At 43.9% G+C, this 21,295-nt stretch overlaps 1 protein-coding gene across 1 annotated transcript in view; it reads right to left on the bottom strand.

Annotated features, from left to right (window-relative positions):
- MAN2A1 (mannosidase alpha class 2A member 1) overlaps nt 1–17,838 on the bottom strand; it is a 202,369-nt gene extending 184,531 nt beyond the window's left edge. Inside the window, exons 1-2 of the mRNA XM_074952939.1 lie at nt 17,635–17,838; nt 4,815–5,075 (exon numbers count right to left, since the gene is read on the bottom strand). Of these exons, the coding sequence (XP_074809040.1) occupies nt 4,815–5,075; nt 17,635–17,769 (396 nt within the window). The 5' untranslated portion in view covers nt 17,770–17,838. The remainder of the gene's footprint in view (nt 1–4,814; nt 5,076–17,634) is intronic.
- Between the last annotated feature and the right edge of the window lie 3,457 nt (nt 17,839–21,295).

The raw sequence follows: 21,295 nt of genomic DNA, 5'->3' as shown, positions 1-21,295 counted from the left end.
GATAAAGAGATTGCATTACAGTACTTGTATGAGGTGAATTAAAAATACTCGTTTGTCATTTTTACAATGACAATATTTGTAATCAAAATAATATAAAGTAAGCACTGTACACCTGATATTCTGTGTTATATCAATATATTCCAAAATGTAGAAAAACATCTAAAATTTTTAATAAATTTCAATTGGTATTCTATTGTTTAACAGTGCGATTAAACTGATTAATCACGATTCATTTTCCACAGCATGCATCTGATGAAGTGCGTTTTAGCCCATGACAGCTTATGCCCAAATAAATTTGTTAGTCTCTAAGGTGCCACAAGTACTCCTCGTTCTTTTTACTTTTTTTAGTTAATTGCGTGAGTTAACTGCGATCAATCAACAGCCCTAGTTGTAACTAAGGGTACAAACACAATTCCTCTGTGTAAAAGCAAGGAAATACTGAGCAGGAATAAGTGAGATTTGGAAAACATGCCTTATAGTGAGAAACTAAGTAGCTTAATCTTTTAGCTTATCCAAGAGATGATTAAAGGGTAATCTTTAAATCAAGATGTGACTGGAATCCCAGGGGAGCCAGCTGAGGTCAGGCAATCCCCAAAGCTGGTGAATATTCCAATACTTAGTTTTACCATGCCAGCACAAAACAGCTTCTAGTATACCCACTCAAGTCAAAATTATGAGGATTAATGAAAACCTTATTCATCATATAAAAAAGGTTCTGCCAATCCCAGAGGACTGGACACACAACCTCCCAGGTCAATGAATATTCCAGATCTTACCAAAAAAAAAAAAAAAAAAAAACACTTATAGCCCATTCTTCTCAACTAAACTAAAATTTATTTAAAAAGAAAAGAGTGTTGGTTAAAAAAAATCAGTGTACATGGACAAAAGTACAATCTTGAGATTCAGATTCATAGCAGAGATGGTGAGCTCTGTAGATGCAGAGTTCTTCCAGAAATAGTCCATAGGTTACAGTCCAATGTTCATATTCAAAGCGGTCATCAGAACTGGGATCTCTGTCCTTATGGCTTAGGCTTCCCCTGCATGAAACCTCAAGCAAATCTGAGGTGACAGGATCAGGACCTAAGCCAATTTTTATACAGTTTCAGGGCTTCTTTGACAGATTGGAGTCCCTCTGTGAACAACAGGCACTCATTTCCTAAGCATCTCTGGTAATTATTCACACAGATTAACATAAGGAAACTGCCTATTTTTTCCACCATTTGCAGGTGGTTTGCTATACATTTCAAAGAGATGAATACAGCGATATCCTATGTTTACAGTTCATTTAAGTGTTAAGATGTTCTTTTGATCTCTGAATTAACAGAATACAGTACAGACAGGGGCTGTTTGACTACATTGTTGACCATTACCAATATATATGTAAATATACAAAAATACAAACATTATCTATCCATATGTTTTTAAGGGTTGAATTTGCGCTATTTATCCTGAAGGATGCTTAACCCTTTCTGGTCATGCATCACACAAGGCAACGTCTCTTTAAAAGGTATGATTTAGTTCAACCAGAACTTGGGCTAAATTCTCCAACCTGTCTAATGCAGAAGCCTAGATTAGATTATTGTGACAAACAGGGCAATTTCCAGCTATATCCTTGAAAAAATCTTATTGAACTACATTTAAGTATCTTTGGACTCTATTGTATCAATTGAAAAACGTATACATTATTGTGAGATTGGATGCAACTTCTCTAGTGGGGAAATGTGGCCAATGTAAACCTTGGAAAATGTTATGAGCTTCAAAGGGGACTATTTTAAACAAACAATGTGCCAGGCAAGAAGTAATTTTTGGGACAACCAAATTAAGTGGGTTTCCTAGGAAATTCCTGGGGGGAGGTGAATGCTAATACCCACCACCAGACCGAACCCTTGGAAGCTATACCCTGAGGAGACATACAAGAGAGACTTGATTTATTCATGAGTGCACTTGTTCTGAGCTGCTATGAACTTGTAACCATAGAAAACTAGGAGTTGCCCACTTTCTGATTACAGAAAAACAAACACCCTTGCCCCACCCCCTGCCCTGAGCACTCACTCCATCTCCCCTCCCTCCATCGCTCACTCTCCCCCACCCTTGCTCACTCATTTTCACTGGGCTGGGGCAGGGGATTTGGGTGTGGGAGGGGGTGAGAGCTCCAACTGGGGGTGTGGGCTCCGGGGTGGGGCCAGGGATGAGGGGTTTGAGGTGCATGGGGGGCTCCAGGCTGGGGGAGGGTGTTGGGTGTAAGGGTGGTTTGAGGGCTCCGGTTGAGGATTCGGGCTCTGGGGTGGGGCTGGGCATGAGGTGTTTGGGCTGCAGGAGGGGATGTGGACTCCGGGAGGAAGTTTGGATGTGGGAGGGGGCTGGGGTGCAGGCTCCAGGTAGCACTTACCTAAGGCAGCTCCTGGAAGCAGCCGCAATGTACCTCCAGCTTCTAGGAGCAGAGGTGGCCGGGAACTCCGCAAGTGCCACCCCTGCAGCTCCCACCGGCCATCAGTTCCCAGCCAATGGAAGCTGCGGAGCTGGTGCTCGGGGTGGCACCCACGCTGCAAGCAGAGGCAGCGCATGGAGCCCACCTAGCTGCCCCAGTGCCTAGGAGCCTGAAGGACAAGCCAACTGCTTCCAAGAGCCACGTGGAGTTGGCCACTACGGCTAACCAGACTTTTAGTGGCCCGGTCAGCTGTGCTGACCAGAGCCACCAGAGTCCCTTTTCAACCAGGCATTCCGGTCAAAAACCGGCAACCTGGCAACCCTATAGAAAACCCCCATGTAAGGTTTGAAGGACTGACTCCTGCCAGAGCCCCTGCTGGAGTTGGGGAGGAAGGGTGATCTCTGGGAAGCTTATCTGCATGCTTGGAGGTTCTTTTATTGTTTTTGGTATGTTTTCTCTGTAACGCTTTCACCTTAAGAAGAATTCTTATAAGCTACCAAACAGCTCTTTATAACTGTGGGTAATCATAACAGAACATAGCCTCTGAGGAGAAAGCAAAGTGCAGGAGCAGGTCTGTTTAGGTAGTCTGGCCTGCTGGTGAATAACACAGACAATACAGGAAAGGAACGGGGCAGCCTGGAAAAACCTTGGTTCTGAAGCAGAGAGATACGTCTCCACCCAAGAGAGGTGGGGGAAGCCAGAAGCCTAAAAGTGATTGCCTTAAAAAAAGTGATTACACAGAGTGGAACTGCAAGTGTAGTTGAGCCGAACTGTGACAATTATCAAAATGATTCTATTAAGGTTTCCAGTTTTGACAACTTTTCTAAAACTGCAGTGCTCTTAAAACTTTTCCCCCTACCCCTACTGTTGATGTATATTTGTAACCTTATTACTAGCTTAATTAAGTTTTTTGTCTGATAACCTTAGAACGTATTATACTTGTGTAGATTACTGATTTTAAACTATGAATATATTTCTCTCTATAGGTGAAGCATTAATATAGTATGAACTACTACCAGGATCCCGGAGGGATTTATAAGTATTGTAATAGGTGCAGCAGCAATTACAGATGTTATGCCTACATTTAGTTATCCAGAGTCAAGTGTTTCTTGGACATTGTTGCTGTAAAGAGACTGACTTCTAGATGCTTCTCTGTGATACAGACTTCACAAAATTTAATCTTTGCATACAGGATCTACAGCCGCACCAGACTTCCAAAATAACACAGCATTCAGAACTGAATAATCCAGAGTAGGCCTCAGGTTCCCCTGCTCTTTAAAAGTAACCACACAATTTTTCCCAAAAAGTAGCTAAAGATCCCATTCCTCACTGATAACTGTAAAATAAACTTAACTTGTAGGATATGACTTTAAAAGATGCTGAACACCCAGAGCCCACAATAAAATAAACCGAACAAGTGGGTATTAATCACTTTTGAAAGGTCAAGCCCCAGTTTCTAGGCCAATTTTTGAGACATGAATATTCCAAAAAAACAAACAGTTCTCAAAAAAAGATACAGATCCAAGATTTATTTTCTTCTTCAAAATTCCACCTCTTACACATGCATTGTCTCCCCTCCAAAAAAAAAAAAAAAAAAAAATCTCTAAAAGCAGCATACAGGAGAAGTTTCCATAATTCCATTCAAGTGGTTCAATTTCAGAAAAGTTTGAGAGTAGGATGGAAGGAGAGTAAAAAAAAAAAAAAAAAAAAAAATCAACCTACCCAACATACACCTGTAGAGCCTACTATATTTCCAAAGTATAATCAGTTAGAGCTTAACCCGACAGGACCTGACCACAAGTACCAGGTTTGGGTCAGGTCATGTCTAAAAACAATCTGGCCCTCTTGGGCTCAGGTCATCTCTGATCATCTTCTGTTGCCTGCGTGTTTGGTGCAGCAGCAGGAGCTGCGTGCCTCACTCCTGCCAATACCAACTCATAAGTCACAGTGCCTCTCATTTCATAGCGCAGCAAGGCAGCAACAACCATCAGGAGCAGGGCACACAGCTGCCACCACACAAATCCACCAGCAGAAGGCATCCACAGATGGATCATGGGCATGGGGAGCGGAAAGTCCCATCAGGCCAAGCCTGAGGACCAAGAGGCAGTGGCAGCACTGACACAGGTTCAGGGAGAAGTGTCAGGTTTCGGTCAGGTCTGAAATTGACACGCTTCAGTCAGGCTGGCTGTGCTTGAGTCAGGCTTTAAAAATAGGCCCGAGCAGACCTCAATAATCTGTATTAATGTTTGATCATAAGTTATCAGAATTTAAACACCTAGGTGGTAGATTTTGTGACCTAGTAGTAGTGTTCTGCAGTGCCAGGTGGTATATCAGGGTTAGATTTCTTGTCAGTAGGAATGTTAATATTTATTTACATGCTGCTTACCTGTACATTTGAATCTTGACTTCCACTTTTTGAAGCAAATGAGCAATCCTCAGGATCAATTGTGAGGGATACTAGAGCAGATGGCAGAAGCTCGGAAAAAGATCCTTGACTGAAATTTATGGCCTCTGGGTTTCTTTGACCATCCTTCACAGATTCACTCAGATTGATCACAGAATCTCTTATGTTCGAAATAATCTCATTATTTTCTGCCAACAAACGTTCTAAGTGGTCTATTTTCTCTTGTAATATTGAAAGTTGGCCCTGTATTGAAAGAAATTTAAAATTCTATTAGTCCTCAGATAATTTCCTTGCAAATCTAAACATTTGGAATTCAGTTTTCAATTCCGCTAAAGTGGTATTTTCTTACAAAAACATTTTATTGAATACACCATTATTTTGTGTTCACTTAGAGAAACAGAACTAATTATGGTAAAGGGTTCCTAATTATCTTGTATTCCTACATGGAAACTTCAGCACCTGAAAGAAAAACAAAGCAACAAAACATGTCCTATACTTTGCTATAAACTTGAACTCATGCGACAATGTTTAACCAAAAATATAAAGGATATTCAACAATGACAAAATAGCTACATTGTGTTTCAAATACCAAATCAATCATGGTAGATAATTACAAGTTAGTCAGGAATTTCAAATTTAAAACTTTCCTTCATGCCTATCAAAATTTGCCAAAAACCTGGCCTTTGCATATACTAGCATGTCTTTATCTGAAGAAAAATCTGTTTTCAATACAGTCAGTTGCATTCTGAAATGGGCTAATCCTTCCTCCAGGAAGACGGGGTGAGTGGAAACCAGACAAAGCAGAAGGACAACAATACATTTATCTATACCTATCAGCCAATAATCTTAGACTGGCTGGTGGGAGCTGAAGCAAAAGGTGCTGTGATTCCTACCAGGGTGCTAACCCTTGGACTACTCTGCCCCTTCCCTTAATCTCAAATCAGTTCCAGCTAGCAAGTAGGCAGTACATTTTTAAGCTCCAATAATTTTTGGAGAAGATGTTTTATACAATCACAAGAGCCTAGATGGCATCATTTGGGTTTTTCACATTTGGATATTTTTGCTCACTAAATTTTTTCCCCCAAGTTTTATCTCCACCCTAGTATTTTGGGTCCACAGGTTCCAACATCAATAAGAAAGGTTGAGGGACAGAGGGACTTTAAACAAATTCTTAAATAAAGCCTTGACCTATCCCAAAAGTATAGAATTCATGAGTCGTTTTTGACAAAAACCTTTCTCCACATCAAAAAAATAGTACAGGTCAAGATTTCTGCCTAAACTTTGTTCATTGTGTTCAGCACATAGCTAATACTGTCACAAAGCAACTGCCCTTTAATCAATCTTTTTATTGATCTGCCTGTTTTAGCAGAGTTTATAACTTAATGCTCAAATTTTTGCTGGTACCTTTCTGTTTCTATTTTATAAAACAGAAATTGTCAAAGGGATTCTTACTTGAATCTATACAAGCATTCATTTTTAAGATGAGTGATGAAGCCCCAATGTCCTACGAACAGCATTAGGGCCTTCAGTGGTAGAAAGGACAGACAATCCTCAAAATCAGTGATAGAACTCCAAATAGAATGTTTGCTCTTGCCATTCACCTGAAACATGCTCCTCCATATCCCTTTGAAGGCCCAAATTGTTTCCTTAACATGAAAAAACAATGCAAAGATCTATACTTCAATTTGAGGAGGCTTAGGCTATGTCTACATTGCACACCTTACAACAGCACGGCTGTGCTGCTGTAGCCACACCGTTGTAAGGTGCACTGTGTAGCCACTCTTTATTGCTGGGAGAGAGCTCTCCCGGTGACAAAATAAAACCACCTCCAATGAGGGGCAGTAGCTTTGTTGCCGGGAGCGCAGCTATCCACACCAGTGCTTTTCGTCACTAAAACTTTTGTCAATAAGGGGGGTGTTTTTTCATACTCCTGAGCAACAAAAGTTTTAACGGCTAAAGTGCCACTGTAGACAAAGTCTTAAATTTTTTCCAACTATTGCACTAAGCCATAGGCCTCTTGTTTAAATTCTGAGGCATAGAGTCTTTTTTGTAATTCCCTGACTTCTGTTTACTTTGAATGAGTTTGTACCATGAGGACCATCCCTCATCCAAATAAGACAAAATGGCCTTTTTGACTACACTGTATAGGCATTTCCATTACTTTTAAACCTTACAATAGCAGTTCTTTGCAATCATGTGGAAGACTTGTTTCATGATTTTATAAGCTTTTCCAGTTTGCCTCTTCATTTTTTGGACTACGTAGTTTCTTTCGAAATAGAATGTGTTCATTCAGCCTGTTTAAGTTAACCTTCTCTGAATACTAAATTTTAAAATGTAACTTTCTTAGCAGAATACTTTTTTTTTTCTACTCACTGCTTCATAAACATATAACATTGCTGTTGCCCTGCCAATATTCCACTTTTTTTTTAATCATGTTTACAAAATGTATCATGACGATGACCAAATTTTCATCCTTCCATATATTACAGATTGGTTAACCAAACAGGGATACAGGCCTACCCCACCATAACAATATTCTGGATATCTGTAAAGGTTATGACTCCCAAACAAACAGAAAATCGATATGTATATGACAAGAGTACTGTGCAGAAAAATAAGTGTAGTCCCATGCCCTCTGGTGGTACAAAAGACAAACATCTGAGGACAAAATCTCTGCCGGGTTAGAGCCTGCTTTAAAGCAAAATCCAGACTAATTTATACCTCAAGACAGGAAACATGCCCAGGTTCAAAGCATATACAAACCCAGGCAAAACGTTTGTGCTAAACCCCCAGTAAGAGCACAGGTTAGCTCTGCAGTGAAGTCATACCCTCAGAACCCCGAATTGCAGAACAAGGATCCTGATTTTTTTTCCTATAGTTTCACCTTAAAACGGACATCCATATTTTAAGATAAAGCGGAAGGCAAAAATAAACCTATCAAAAGGTGAAATGCGTAAGAAAGCAACAAATAGAGAAATTATTTTTAATATATTACTCTTTAGAGTTCTAAATTTAATGTAGATTCTATAGCAAAATGTTTCTTATTTTTGCTGTTGACTAGTGCAACACTGCAAGATTCTACTTTGCCTCTCACCTAACGCATTTTTGGGGGTAGACAGGGCAGACAAAAACAATATTATTGCTCTATATTAAAGCAGATATAGCAGCCACCACTATAGATAAGTCTGGATGATTGCTTCCACTCTAATCCTGTTTTTAGTTGCTCATAATTTCTGAAATTTTCACTTTTCAAGCTATTTTCCAGGCTCAGTTTCTACCTGATAGATGTTATTTTTAAGTGTGAGCAAATCTGGTCCAACCATTTTTTTTTAGTACAACTTTTAGGAACTTGAGTGCTTTTTAAAAAGCTATCTAGTTGAAACGGCTTGGAGTAGACAGTTGAAGTTTGGCACGGAAATGCTCTAATTGGGAATTATCAGTGTTCTAGTGATGTTTATTTATTTGACCAAGTTATGACTTTTTAAAAATCATATGTACAAAATGTACTTATGTACATCATTTTTCACTAAGCCCATAAACAGTGTAGCTACTGAAAGCTATGCTGCCCATACTTGGCTAATTTTCCTCTATAATCAAAAAAGTTTACATGAAGCGTGCACGAGCATGAGACATGAGCTCAGTCCCTGTGGTGAAGGTATTATAGATAGGCATTATAGATAGTTACTTCACTTTAGTGAAATTTGCAATGGACTATGAGTTCCACAACTCCAAAGATTTGCAAAAGAGAGACTCCTTCCTGTACAGCATTTTAGGCATATGTGCAAGCCACTCTTGTGATACTCATTTGAAGAGTTTCAGATTATGGAATTTGTAAGTGCTGTTGCCAATTTTGGGGGTGGAAGGGGGGGGGCTGTTTTTTGGTGCAATCCAGCAGAGTTTCAAAGCTCTAGCAAATTAAGACCCTTTTTGTGGTCTTCTTCACTCTTAAAGCCTCGAGTATACCACACCAAGATGTGATTATGCTTGCACATTTCAGCACTCAAAAGTCAAGAAATGACAATGTTAAGGTTCACAAATTTATTTGAGCATAAGCTTTCGTGAGCCACAGCTCACTTCATCGGTTGCATGTGCTCAAATAAATTTGTTAGTCTCTAAGGTGCCACAAGTACTCTTTTTTTTTTGCGAATACAGACTAACATGGCTGCTACTCTGAAACCTGAAATGTTAAGGTTATATGCACCAACCACCTTAACTCAGCTCTCTTGGGAATACATGTTATACACTAAAGTTTGGTATTCAAACTGTTTCTCAAATACAGAATCATACAATTTTTCTACATCCTTTCACACAGACATGTACCATTTTGTAGCACTGTATAATACCTTGTATGCCAGAAAGCTCATTGAAAACCTAAACCACACTTAGACAGCATACTACTGTAAAAGATCTGTAACAGATTCCAGACTGCTGTGAGGGAAGCCAAAAGCTGAATCCCACATGCCCGTAGCTTATTGGAGGCTGGGAAGAGTTTAGGCACTGTCCCTGGCTTTGGACCTCTAGGTAAGCACTCAGGTGCAGACTTCGTGTCTGACATCTCTTGGCTGTGGGTACCCCATGGTACAATATCTAGGTCCTGAAACTAGTACTGTTTCCCCAAACCCTCCCTAAAAGCTCTTAAATGTTCCCCAGAATCCCACTGAAGGCCTAAGCTTTCTGGGTTACAGTTTACTTCTTCAGGGCTACACAGTAGCAAAAAGTAAACAGATTTTAGAACACCATTACTAATTACTTAGCATAAGAAATATACAGATCTAGACAAAATAATAAACAGACCTATATGCATTTTCCCTGCTTCCGTTTCCTAACCACTCCAAATTGTAATTTGGGCATAGGCCAGAGTCCTCTAAGGATCCTTCCTATGGCCCCTGCCCTCCTTCATGTGACTTCTCATCCAGAATATGGAATCTCGGGTCTCTTCTCTCTACCACGGCTACTAAGAGATGCTCTCTCTTACAACCTTCAACTTCCCTCGTCAGGTGGCTCCTGATCGGCCTCAACAGGTGACTACCCTTAGCAGGTGATCTATATTTCCTGGCAACCTCTCCCCTGGTAAATCAATTCTAAAGGGTAGGAGCCAGCCTTTTGTCTCAAGGTGTTTCCACCATAATAGAGGTCCAACAACCAATCCATTGTCCCTGGTCTGGTAAGGATATTGTATGTGGTCTGCAAAATGGCAGATTCCACAGAGAGGCATTCCATGACAACAATTTCATAACTACCACCAAAATTCATAAGTGGTACACAGACTCCTGGGATCATCACAATCATGACAGTGAACATGTACTAATTAATATAGGCCATTTAACTTCAAAACTAAGTTAACAGTGAACTTAGGTACAATTCAGTGCTGAGACAAGCAACGTAAGCTATGCTGATGGTTGAAGAGTATGGTACATGGGTGCTGACAAAATTACTAAAATACATACCTAAAAAAGAATAAAAAGTCTAAGTCAAGAGAGATTAATTTCATTATGGGCCAGTAATTAAAAAAATACTGAAAAATGCTACATGTGCATCTAAGGTTACAGAAATGTATACCATACCATATTTGAGAGTGTACAGGAACATATTATTAAGTGCATATGCAGGATGGATCAGAATTCAGATTACTTGTGAAATCTTAGCTCTTGCATTTTCTCACAGGAGTACTTAACTGGTTCTGTGGATGAAGGGAAAGCAGTGGACGTGGTGTTCCTTGACTTCAGCAAGGCTTTTGACACTGTCTCCCACAGTATTCTTGTCAGCAAGTTAAAGAAGTATGGGCTGGATGAGTGCACTATAAGGTGGGTAGAAAATTGGCTAGATTGTCGGGCTCAACGGGTAGTGATCAATGGCTCCATGTCTAGTTGGCAGCCGATATCAAGCGGAGTGCCCAAAGGGTCGGTCCTGGGGCCGGTTTTGTTCAATATCTTCATTAATGATCTGGAGGATGGTGTGGATTGCACCCTCAGCAAGTCTGCAGACAACACTAAACTGGGAGGAGTGGTAGATATGCTGGAGGGTAGGGATAGGATACAGAGGGCCCTAGACAAATTGGAGCACTGAGCCAAAAGAAATCTGATGAGGTTCAACAAGGACAAGTGCAGAGTCCTGCACTTAGGACAGAAGAATCCAATGAACCACTACTGACTAGGGACCAAATGGCTAGGCAGCAGTTCTGCAGAAAAGGACCTATGGGTTATAGTGGACGAGAAGCTGGATATGAGTCAACAGTGTGCCCTTGTAGCCAAGAAGGCCAATGGCATTTTGACAGGTTTCAGAGTAACAGCCGTGTTAGTCTGTATTCGCAAAAAGAAAAGGAGTACTTGTGGCACCTTAGAGACTAACCAATTTATTTGAGCGTGAGCTTTCGTGAGCTACAGCTCACTTCACCGGATGCATACTGTGGAAGCTGCAGAAGACATTATATACACACAGAGACCATGAAACAATACCTCCTCCCACCCCACTCTCCTGCTGGTAATAGCTTATCTAAAGTGATCATCAAGTTGGGCCATTTCCAGCACAAATCCAGGTTTTCTCACCCTCCGCCCCCCCACACACAAACTCACTCTCCTGCTGGTAATAGCCCATCCAAAGTGACCACTCATTGCCAGCAGATCGAGGGACGTGATCATTCCCCTCTATTCGACATTGGTGAGGCCTCATCTGGAGTACTGTGTCCAGTTTTGGGCCCCACACTACAACAAGGATGTCGAAAAATTGGAAAGAGTCCAACGGAGGGCAACAAAAATGATTAGGGGACTGGAACACATGAGTTACGAGGAGAGGCTGAGGGAACTGGGATTGTTTAGTCTACGGAAGAGAAGAATGAGGGGGGATTTGATAGCTGCTTTCAACTACCTGAAAGGTGGTTCCAAAGAGGATGGATCTAGACAATTCTCAGTGGTAGCGGATGACAGGACAAGGAGTAATGGTCTCAAGTTGCAGTGGGGGAGATTTAGGGTGGACATTAGGAAAAACTTTTTCACTAGGAGGGTGGTGAAACACTGGAATGCGTTACCTAGGGAAGTGGTGGAATCTCCTTCCTTAGAAGTTTTTAAGGTCAGGCTTAACAAAGCCCTGGCTGGGATGATTTAATTGGGGATCGGTCCTGCTTTGAGCAGGGGGTTGGACTAGATGACCTCCTGAGGTCCCTTCCAACCCTGATATTCTATGATTCTATGAACTGTGCAGCTTTAATATTTTCTTAACAAAGCTTTTTATATAAAATAATCATGCTAAGAGCAGATTTTGGGTCAGGACTGATAAACTTTCATGACGACTTTTCAGTAGCCAGTCAGGCACAAGAATATACATTTTAAAGGGATTATATATATATAGTATTGCAATAAGTATCTCTTATTTTGTCTTTCCTCTTGCCATAGGTCTGAGGTTTTTGTAGCTGAATATATACTCAGAAAATCATGCCTTTTACCAACTCAGTCACTTTAGGGCACTTCCAATACTGGAAGTCAATGCAGAGTTCATAGGTATATCCAAGGATTGTATAGTTCATGTGGTGTGGCTTACTGATTCCATACTGACTAAGATAAAAGATCCACTGAATGATTTGTTTTCTTCAGATTTTCTGCCACTATACAATGGTGACCAGAGAGCGTTGGCCTAAATTTGACTAAGACAGCATGATGAACAATTCTCACATAACTATGCCTGTGAGAGGAACCTTGCCCTATTATTTAGCAGGGAGAGAGAAACAGACAAACACACTCCTTGGATATACACACTACTGCAGCACTCCAGCCCTTGCCTACCGTTTAACAGACTAACCTTAAATCAAGATAGAAACCTGTACAAGAGAGCTTAAAATTTAGTCTCTGTAGAGTGAATCCCTAGCTGCATTAACTGGAAAGACACTATAGCAGCCATAAAGCAACTTGGAGAGAGGAGAAACCTAGAGAGGCTGACCATGGAACCCTGCAAGGTGGGAGTGTCCCAGACCCTGGGCTGCAGCCCGAGTCGACACTGCAATTAAACAGCCCCGCAGCCTGAGGCAGCCCAAGCCCCATGAGCTGGAGTCAGCTAGCCCGGGCCAGATTAAGGCTTTTAATTATCCCTGACTACAAGCTGCCTGGAAATGACAACTAACTGCAGATTAAAGCACTAAAAAGGGAAGAGTTCTGAATCCTAGGACCAGAAAGGCTAAACTTTAGACAGGCCTGGGGAAGAAGAGACCAAAAAAATAGTAATATAGTGTAAAAATAATATGCTTACCTTAAGGCCTACTGAACAAAAACCTAAACTAGTCCACTTGGAGTCAGTATTCTGGGATTGGTGTCTTATGCTTGTGCCACTTTATTTTCTTTGGTGATCTAACTGCTTTGGCATGCAATTCAAACACTTGGGGCCCAAATTTTGGTTTTCAACTGCCTTTCCATAGTGCTCCTGGAGCACGAGAGGGGTTACAAACCACACAGAAGCACCACCCAGAGAAAGGCCCCAGCATAAAGGGGGCTCACAAGACAGTGAAAAGCTTCCAGGACAGCTTTACTCTAGCCCTCTCCCCTGCTCCCAGCATAGGGAACATGCTAGAGAGGAGGAGCACCTTTGCACTCTGGCTATTCTCAGCAGGTGGACAGCCCATGGAAGCAAAGTATCTACTAGGAGCCAGGCCAAGAATACCAGGACATGCAAAGATGCAACCACCTTTGTCATCCTATATTCCTGCAACTAGCTCAGTTTGGCAGAAACAGAACTGAGGCTATGATCTTTAAAACCTCCATTTAATCCACCACACACATCCAGTACTCACGAGCCTGTTACTTACTTCATGTTAGTCATTGTAACAGGGCAGCAATTTAAGCATCAGATTGTCATTAGGACCATCTTGTTCACAAGACAATTTTATCTAATTATCATCAGTAATAAATATTTATTTTATGGAAGTGCCAAATGACCTCAAATTGGGACTGGGGCTCCATTGTGCTGGATGCCATACAAACACAGAAAAGAGAATGTCTGCCCTGAAGATTTACAACTTAAGTAAACAAAGGCCATTCCTACACTTAGAAAAAAGGGATATTTTAACTTATACTAACGAACATATTAATCACTTTTCCCTAATGAAGACGAAGTCCTTGTCTTCACTAGGAAGAAAGTGCATTTTTAGCATGTGTTAGCTAACTTGTTAACTAACATTAAAATTTTAGTGTAGACAAGGCAAGTTGAAGTTTTAACAGGTAAACATGCAGAGGTAAACATGGGGAAGGGAGGATATGGATACTGAGGGAGTTTCGGGTTTACATGTCAGCCAACCTATTTAGACGTAAAGATGATTTAATATAGGTGAAGAGGTCATATAGAGTTCAAGAAAATACAATGAAAATCTGCTTTATGGTAATTCTAGTTTCTAGAACACAGAAACAAAATCTGTTCAAGAGATTACCTACAAAGATCTCAGTTTCTCTACCTAGACAACAGCCTCAGCCATACAGGGTTGGAGAAGGAAATGTCACAATTCACAACCCTGAGGGCATGAAACTTGAAGCATCCATACTATTTCTGGCCACTGTGCAGGGCTGGACACAGGGCTGGAAAAGTTAATTCACCACTGGTGAGTAAGAAGCAAATAGAGAGATCTAAGCCATCAATTTCTGCAGCAGCTTTTGGTTTTTATAAAAATTAACTAACATCTGTGAAGATAAACTTCCAAATGTTAATAAAATACTGTGTGTTATGTCCCTGAGCCCAACCCTAAACAGTATACTGCTATTTCTGCTTTTCAAAACTGCAGCAGCAGCATGAAATTGACAAGACACTGGTCAGTTTAACAGATACTATTCTGAACCCTGACAGCAACAGTGAACTGACAAAATCAAGTCAGTTGAGGTGCCACTAGGACTGCTGTCCTTAAATCTTGCTGGTGGCTTTTGCCTCACATCCTCAACTTTCATATCAACCTCAAGCTAACATATCACTGGGATTAACGGGTGCCTGATAAGTGTCATAGCTTTCCCAAATTGTAATAAAGTGCAAAACCACTAGTCTTTTCAGTTTTCACTGCTACTACCCAGAACCCTGTGGGCAGCAAAAAAAAAAAAAATGTTTGACAAAAATAACATCAGTTTCATCTGTAACTGCTTGGGGAAATAAAATATAAGCAGCAGAAACAAGAACTGAAGCTTTCCACTCAGAAGGACCCAAACTACAGGATGGGTGGGGATACTATAGTAAGAGAGAACCACCCTAGATGCTATTAGCAAGAGTAGCAAAAACACTGTCTCCTCCCCCCCTCACAGCAAACAAGATATTGGGGGCAGGGGGGCCTAGTAGGGAGAAGAGAAGTACTCTCTCTTTTAGGAACCAGAATAGGTTGGTGGGGGAGGCAACTGTAAATTTAAATATCTGCTATCCAAATGCTAAAATAAGTGAGAGACAGCACACTGGCAGGAATCCCAACACCAAGGTACTGATTGTGGACAATGAGAATCCCCGCCAAATCTTTCATATTCACACTTACACGTCCTGATTTTTTTCAGGCCCTGAAATTACTGTATGACGACTTAAAAGAAAATGAACAAACATGTTCCTTTTCTGGCATTTTTTCTGGACTTTAGCCGTTTACTTCACAGTATCTGCATCCTTCTCTCCTCTCTCCCTTCCTTCCAGAAAAGTTTGTGGTCAGACTCTAATCCATAACTTAAATTTAGAGCAGGGATTGGCAACCTTTAGCATGCAGCCCATCATGGAAATCTACCGACGGGCCAGGATGGTTTGTTTACCTGCAGCATCGGCAGGTTCGGCCGATCACAGCTCCCACATGTACAGTTCACCATTCCAGGCCATTGAGGGCTGCGGGAAGCGGCGCAGGCTAAGGGATGTGCTGGCAGATTTCCCTGACAGGCCACATGTCAAAGGTTGCCGATCCCTGATTTAGAGAGACTATAGCAGGTCTGTACCCTTCTTTCACACCCAAGTGGTGTCAATGTTTTGCTTTTTACCCCCGTTCTTTTTAGTTTGTTACTACTATTATTTTAGCAGTAACTGAACAGTTAAGACATTCTACTCAAGAATGAAGGCATTTTATTTTTTTTAAATAAAACATTTGAAGATTTATCTGTTTACTTCAAGTTTCTTGGGGTCTTAAAGGAAATTTTTGGTTTGTTTCTGAAAATAGGGGAAAATATAAAAATGCTGTGCCTTTTGCTTGACCTTTTGTACTTTATCTTGACAGATTACTGAAAAGGCAACAGGGATTTTATCTTTCCGCAGACATATGATGTCAGTATTCTGCTGTTTTACAAAAGAGTGAGGGGAGGTGGTTATTTTGTTTTAAGTGGCAGTTTGCAAAGCACACCACCTTATTTGAAAAGCACTGTTCCTTTTAGTTACATCAAAAAGAAATATTAATATGTATTTCAGGACGCTATACTGGTTGTAACATTTAAATTTTCCACATTAAAGCAACAGAAATACACAAATTCTCACTCACTCATTTACCAGTTTGGATTCTTTTTGTTGGTTTAGGTTTTTTGTTTTTTTTAAACTGAACTGCAAGCCACATTTTTCCTTTCTAGATAAATATCTCCTAGATCAACAGTAACACAATGTAAATAGCGTTTAAATTTCTCTCCCACACAAACAGCAAGAAAAAGTGAAGGGCTACAAATGCCTTTCTGTACTTTATAATCCTCATGTAACATGCAATGCTGTTATAAATAATAGCCAGTAAACAGCCCAAAGTAACTCTTAGGGGGCAAAAAAAAAAAAATCAATACAAATCAATTTTTCTTTAGAATACACCTACCTGTTGATCCAGATAGCTGAACTCAAGGATAAAATAAACAAATAATAATAACGTCTTTAACAATTATTTGAACTTCTGGATTCTGAGAACTAGCACTTAAGAATAAACCTTACATCTTTGATTCTATTTACTAACTTCACAGAACATGAGTTAAGCTGTTAGGTCATAGAAAAGTCTTGTTTGCACAGTTAAGATGACAGCACATAATTGAGCACCACACAGCTAACCTGGGAAGTATGACAGCTGTTTTATATTACCTCAGTTACATATCTGTTGCAAATAAAATCAACATTTAGAAGACACTATGGCATTAGGTCCTCCTCTCAAACAGGTGGTTTGCACCTAAACTAACCCCTATAACAACAAAACTTAACAGGTTCATTTTCCTACAGAATGCCACAACGGTTAACAGCAAACAGGACGACATCTCCACTGACAAACTGTTTTAATTTCATTGATACAGAAAGCCTCTTGGGAATGAAGACTGGGTTTTTTATGTTCCCTTAACTTCTTATTTACCAGCTGCCCACGCCGACATAAATCGACAAAGTCAACCACACGTCAGATGTGTGCATGCACTCAGCAGGGGCAGCAGCAGAGACACTGTTGGTCCTGCGCCAATGCCACAACTGCAGTTTCAAATGCACGTTTGTAAACCTAGAGTGGGTAGTTCTCATTGCACCGATCTCTTCCCTACTCCGCGCATTAACGACACAAATACGGGAACTCAGCCCAGCCCCGCACCCCCGCTGCCCCTACCCTGACCGTCCGCCAGTCCCAGCACCCAGCCGGCGCTAAGGTTTCACGAGGCGGGGCCCCAAAGGCAGGACACCTCCTCCACAGCGCTCAGGAAGCTGCTAGACCTAACCTGCCCCCGGGCACCTGGAGGGGAGGCGGCTGTCGCACCTCCAGCCAGCAGCACTGGGGGAAAAGGAAAGTCGAGTAACTCGCCCACCCACCCTTTAAAACCGCTGCCCGGAACTCGCCCCCTTCCGCCGGCAGCAGCGCCCTCCCGGTGCCCTCTGCCCCGCTCACCTTGGGGAAGGTGCCCTCCCGGCGGGGGCTTTTTGGATGGTCGAAGTGGCCCCTGTCCAGCATCAGGTAAAGGGAGAAGATCACGACGCAGAAGATCGCGCTGCCGAACACCGTGAACTGCCTGCTCAGCTTCATGTCCGCAGGCAGCGGGGCCCCGCCGCCCAGCAGCTCCCCGCCCGCAGCGCGCTCCCCCGGCCGGGGCTCGGACAGCGCTCGTTCAACTTCTGGGGGCGCTCGCTGGCTCCACCGGGCTCGCTGCCTGCCGCGGCTCACAGGGAAAAGTTTCCTCCGGCCGGGACGCTGCTGCGGGTGTCCTCACGCGACGGCCCCAAATCCCCGAAGTTCCCCCGCTCCGGCTGCGCTCAGGCCCCTGCGCCACCTGCCCGAGAGACGCCGAGAGTTTCCGGGAGCGGAGCGGAGCGGAGCAGGCTTCCCCCCCCTCCGCGACTAGTTATCTCCGAGCAGAGGAGTGAGGGGCGGCGCTGCGGGACCAACCACCGCTGCACCCCAGCTGCGCTGCTCCGCTCCCCCGGGCTGCCTCTGAGCGGCGCCGAAGTCCGCCGCCGCCGCCTCCTGGCAAGAGCGCCGCTGCCCCGCACCACAGACCTGGCAGCAGGGACGGCGCCGCACGCACACTGAGCTCTGAGAGCGCGGAGCCCCGGACCAGCCAGCACCGGCCCCTGCTGCTGCCGCCGGAGAGCAACGCGCTCCGCCCCCCGCACGCACCGAGACCGGGCGGGGCCTGCGCGTGACACAACGCCGCAGCAGGGCCGCCCCCAGCGCTCAGAGGCAGGGGATGGGCCCTGAACCCAGGGGTGGGAGGAGGAGCGACTGCCCCTCTGGCCGTTGCTGGTGCTGCCGCCCCCTTCGCTCCGCGGAACGTACTTGAGAGCGTGGCGGTTGCTGTAGGCCGCGCGGAAGCACGAGCAGCTGGTGCTGCAGCTGGTGCTGCCGCCGCCGCCTCCCGCCTCCCACCCCCACCCCCAGCAGCACGGAGCAGCCGGCACAAGACTGTTCCCGCTCGTGCTTCCCCGTTGGCCCTACGGAGTGACAGGAAGCAGAGCAGCGGCTCGCGCTGCCTTGACTCCAGCTGCGGCGCTCTCAAAAGCTGGGGCCAGGACAGGGCCTGGGCGGGGCCTGAGCCGCTGTTTCTTGGTAATTTACAGCGGTGAAAGTAAGAAAATGCCGGGCTCTGCCTGCGCTCAGCTGCTGGGACCCCCCCGGCCTGTTCCAGCGCAACAGGCCCCAACCAGGATTTCCCCTGCAGGGACCCCTGTACTGATGATGGCAGCCAGCCTGGCTCCCTGCGTGCTCAGGGCCCTACTGAGGCGGGCGGTGGGGAGCTTGGGAAGGGAGAAGAGAGGGAACGCAGGAGCTGTCATTTTTCCGGACCTTGTATTCCCATCTGTTCCCCCGCCTTGAGCCCCTGTTCAACTGGATACATTGGCTGGTCCTGCTGCAGTTTCAGTTTAGACAGATCTTTTCACAGTCTGGATAAGCCCCTAAAACAAGCTCTTCCACCTCACTGAAGTGGGACCACAGTGCTGTTAGAGACGGTGAAGCTAGGGCTGCCCACTATTAGGTCGCCACCCTCTCCCATTTCTCCTTATAAGACTTTGGTTTCAGTGGTTTATGACTTTGCCCAACTTAAACTGTTCAGCCTAAATTTCTCCATGCTAGTAGGCTGCCTCATGCTGATATTTTTTGGGGACGTTTCAGCTATTGGAGTTGAGCCATTTCTGAGAATGTTAGGAGGGGGAAAACATACTGAATTGTCCATGTAGAATTTTTTTTTTAAACTAATAGTTTTAGTGAGAAACTCTAATGCCTCCATGCTTTGGAGTAGGGATGTGAAATTTGGCAGAAGGGTCGCTCCGTCATCAAGCCTATGCCTTTTGTTGTTGTTATGAAAATTCTCATTATAAGCTTCCGAAAAACCTCATGTTCACTCATGTTCTGGAGAGCATGGTTAGAGTTCGGTAGCTAAGTTCTCCAAAGATTCTGTCTACCCTGAGCATGCTCCAGTACCTCACCGTTCCTTCCTGCCAACTGGAGCACACATAAGAATGGCCGTACTGGGTCAGACCAAAGGTCCATCAAGCCCAGTATCCTGTTCTCTGATAGTGGCCAATGGCAGGTACCCCAAAGGGAATGAACAGACAGGTTATCATCAAGTGATCCATGCCCTGTCACCCAATGCCAGTTTCTGGCAAACAAAGGCTAGGGGCACCATTCCTGCCCTTCCTGGCTAATAGCCATTGATGGACCTATCTTCCATGAATCTATCTAGCTCCCTTTAGAACCCTGTTATAGTGTTGGCCTTCACAACACTCTCTGGCAAGGAGTTCCAGAGGTTGACAGTGCGTTGCGTGAAAAAATACTTTCTTGTGTTTGTTTTACACCTGCTACCTATTAATTTCATTTGGTGGCCCCTTGTTCTTGTATTATGAGAAGGAGTAAATAACACTTCCTTCCTTACTTTCTCTATACCACTCATGATTTTATAGACCTCTATATCCTCCTTTAGTTGCCTCTTTTCCAAGCTGAAAAGTCCCAGTCTTATTAATCTCTCCTCATACAGAAGCCGTTCTATACCCCTAGTCATTTTTGTTGACCTTTTCTGAACCTTTTCCAATTCCAATATATCTTTTTTGAGATGGGGCGACCACATCTGCAGACAGTATTCAAGGTGTGGGCGTACCATGGATTTATATAGAGGCAATATTATATTTTCTGTCTTCTTATCTGTCCCTTTCTTGATATCCCTTTCTTATTATCTATCCCTTTCCCAACATTCTGTTTGCTTTTTTCACTGCCGCTGCACATTGAGTGGATGATTTCAAAGAACTATCCACAATGACTCCAAGATCTCTTTCTTGAGTGGTAACAGCTAATTTAGACCCCATCATTGTATATGTATAGTTAGGATTATGTTTTCCAATGTCCATTACTTTGCATTGATCAACATTAAATTTCATCTGCCATTTTGTTGCCTAGTCACATACACCATCCTCATAGAGCCGGGGTCTCAAACACATGGGCCACATGAGGCCCACAGGGTTATTTTCTGTGGCCCGCCAGCTCCCCGCAGCCCCCCAGCATTTACCTAGAGCGGCTCCGGCCTGGCCCTGCCCTGCGCTGTTCCGGGAAGCAGCCGGGACCTGGGGGAGGGGGGCACAGGGGTCTGTGTGTTGCCCTGGCCGCACCTCCAGGTACTTCCCCCCGAAGCTCCCATTGGCCGCGGTTTCCCGTTCCCACAGACCCCTGTCCCCCCTCTTCCCCCCCAAGGTTCCAGCCGCTTCCCGGAGCGGCGGGGGGCAGGGCAGGCAGGCGGGGAAGGGGTTGGAATGGGGGCAGGGAAGAGGTGGGGCAGGGCCTCATAGAAGGGGTGGAGTGGGGGTGGAGCCGAAGCAGCCAGGGCGGGGGTCAGTGATGCGGCTTTCGGGCCAATGTACTAGTCCTCATGTGGCCCTCGTGGTCATTTGAGTTTGAGACCCCTGTCATAGAGCATCTGAGCATGCTTCATCCCAGGGCTCAAGGGGCTGTGCAGCCCTTTTCTTAAAATTGTTGCTTCCTAGCTGCTGCAGGCTGCTGTTGTGCTAGAGAGACTGTCGCTCCTGGGCACTCTGTTTTGCTAACTGTCTGTGGGCAGAATGGAGGA

The sequence above is a fragment of the Natator depressus genome, chromosome 5 (assembly GCF_965152275.1).
Source record: "Natator depressus isolate rNatDep1 chromosome 5, rNatDep2.hap1, whole genome shotgun sequence".
NCBI lineage: Eukaryota > Metazoa > Chordata > Testudines > Cheloniidae > Natator > Natator depressus.
This window is presented reverse-complemented; position numbering and strand designations above follow the sequence as displayed.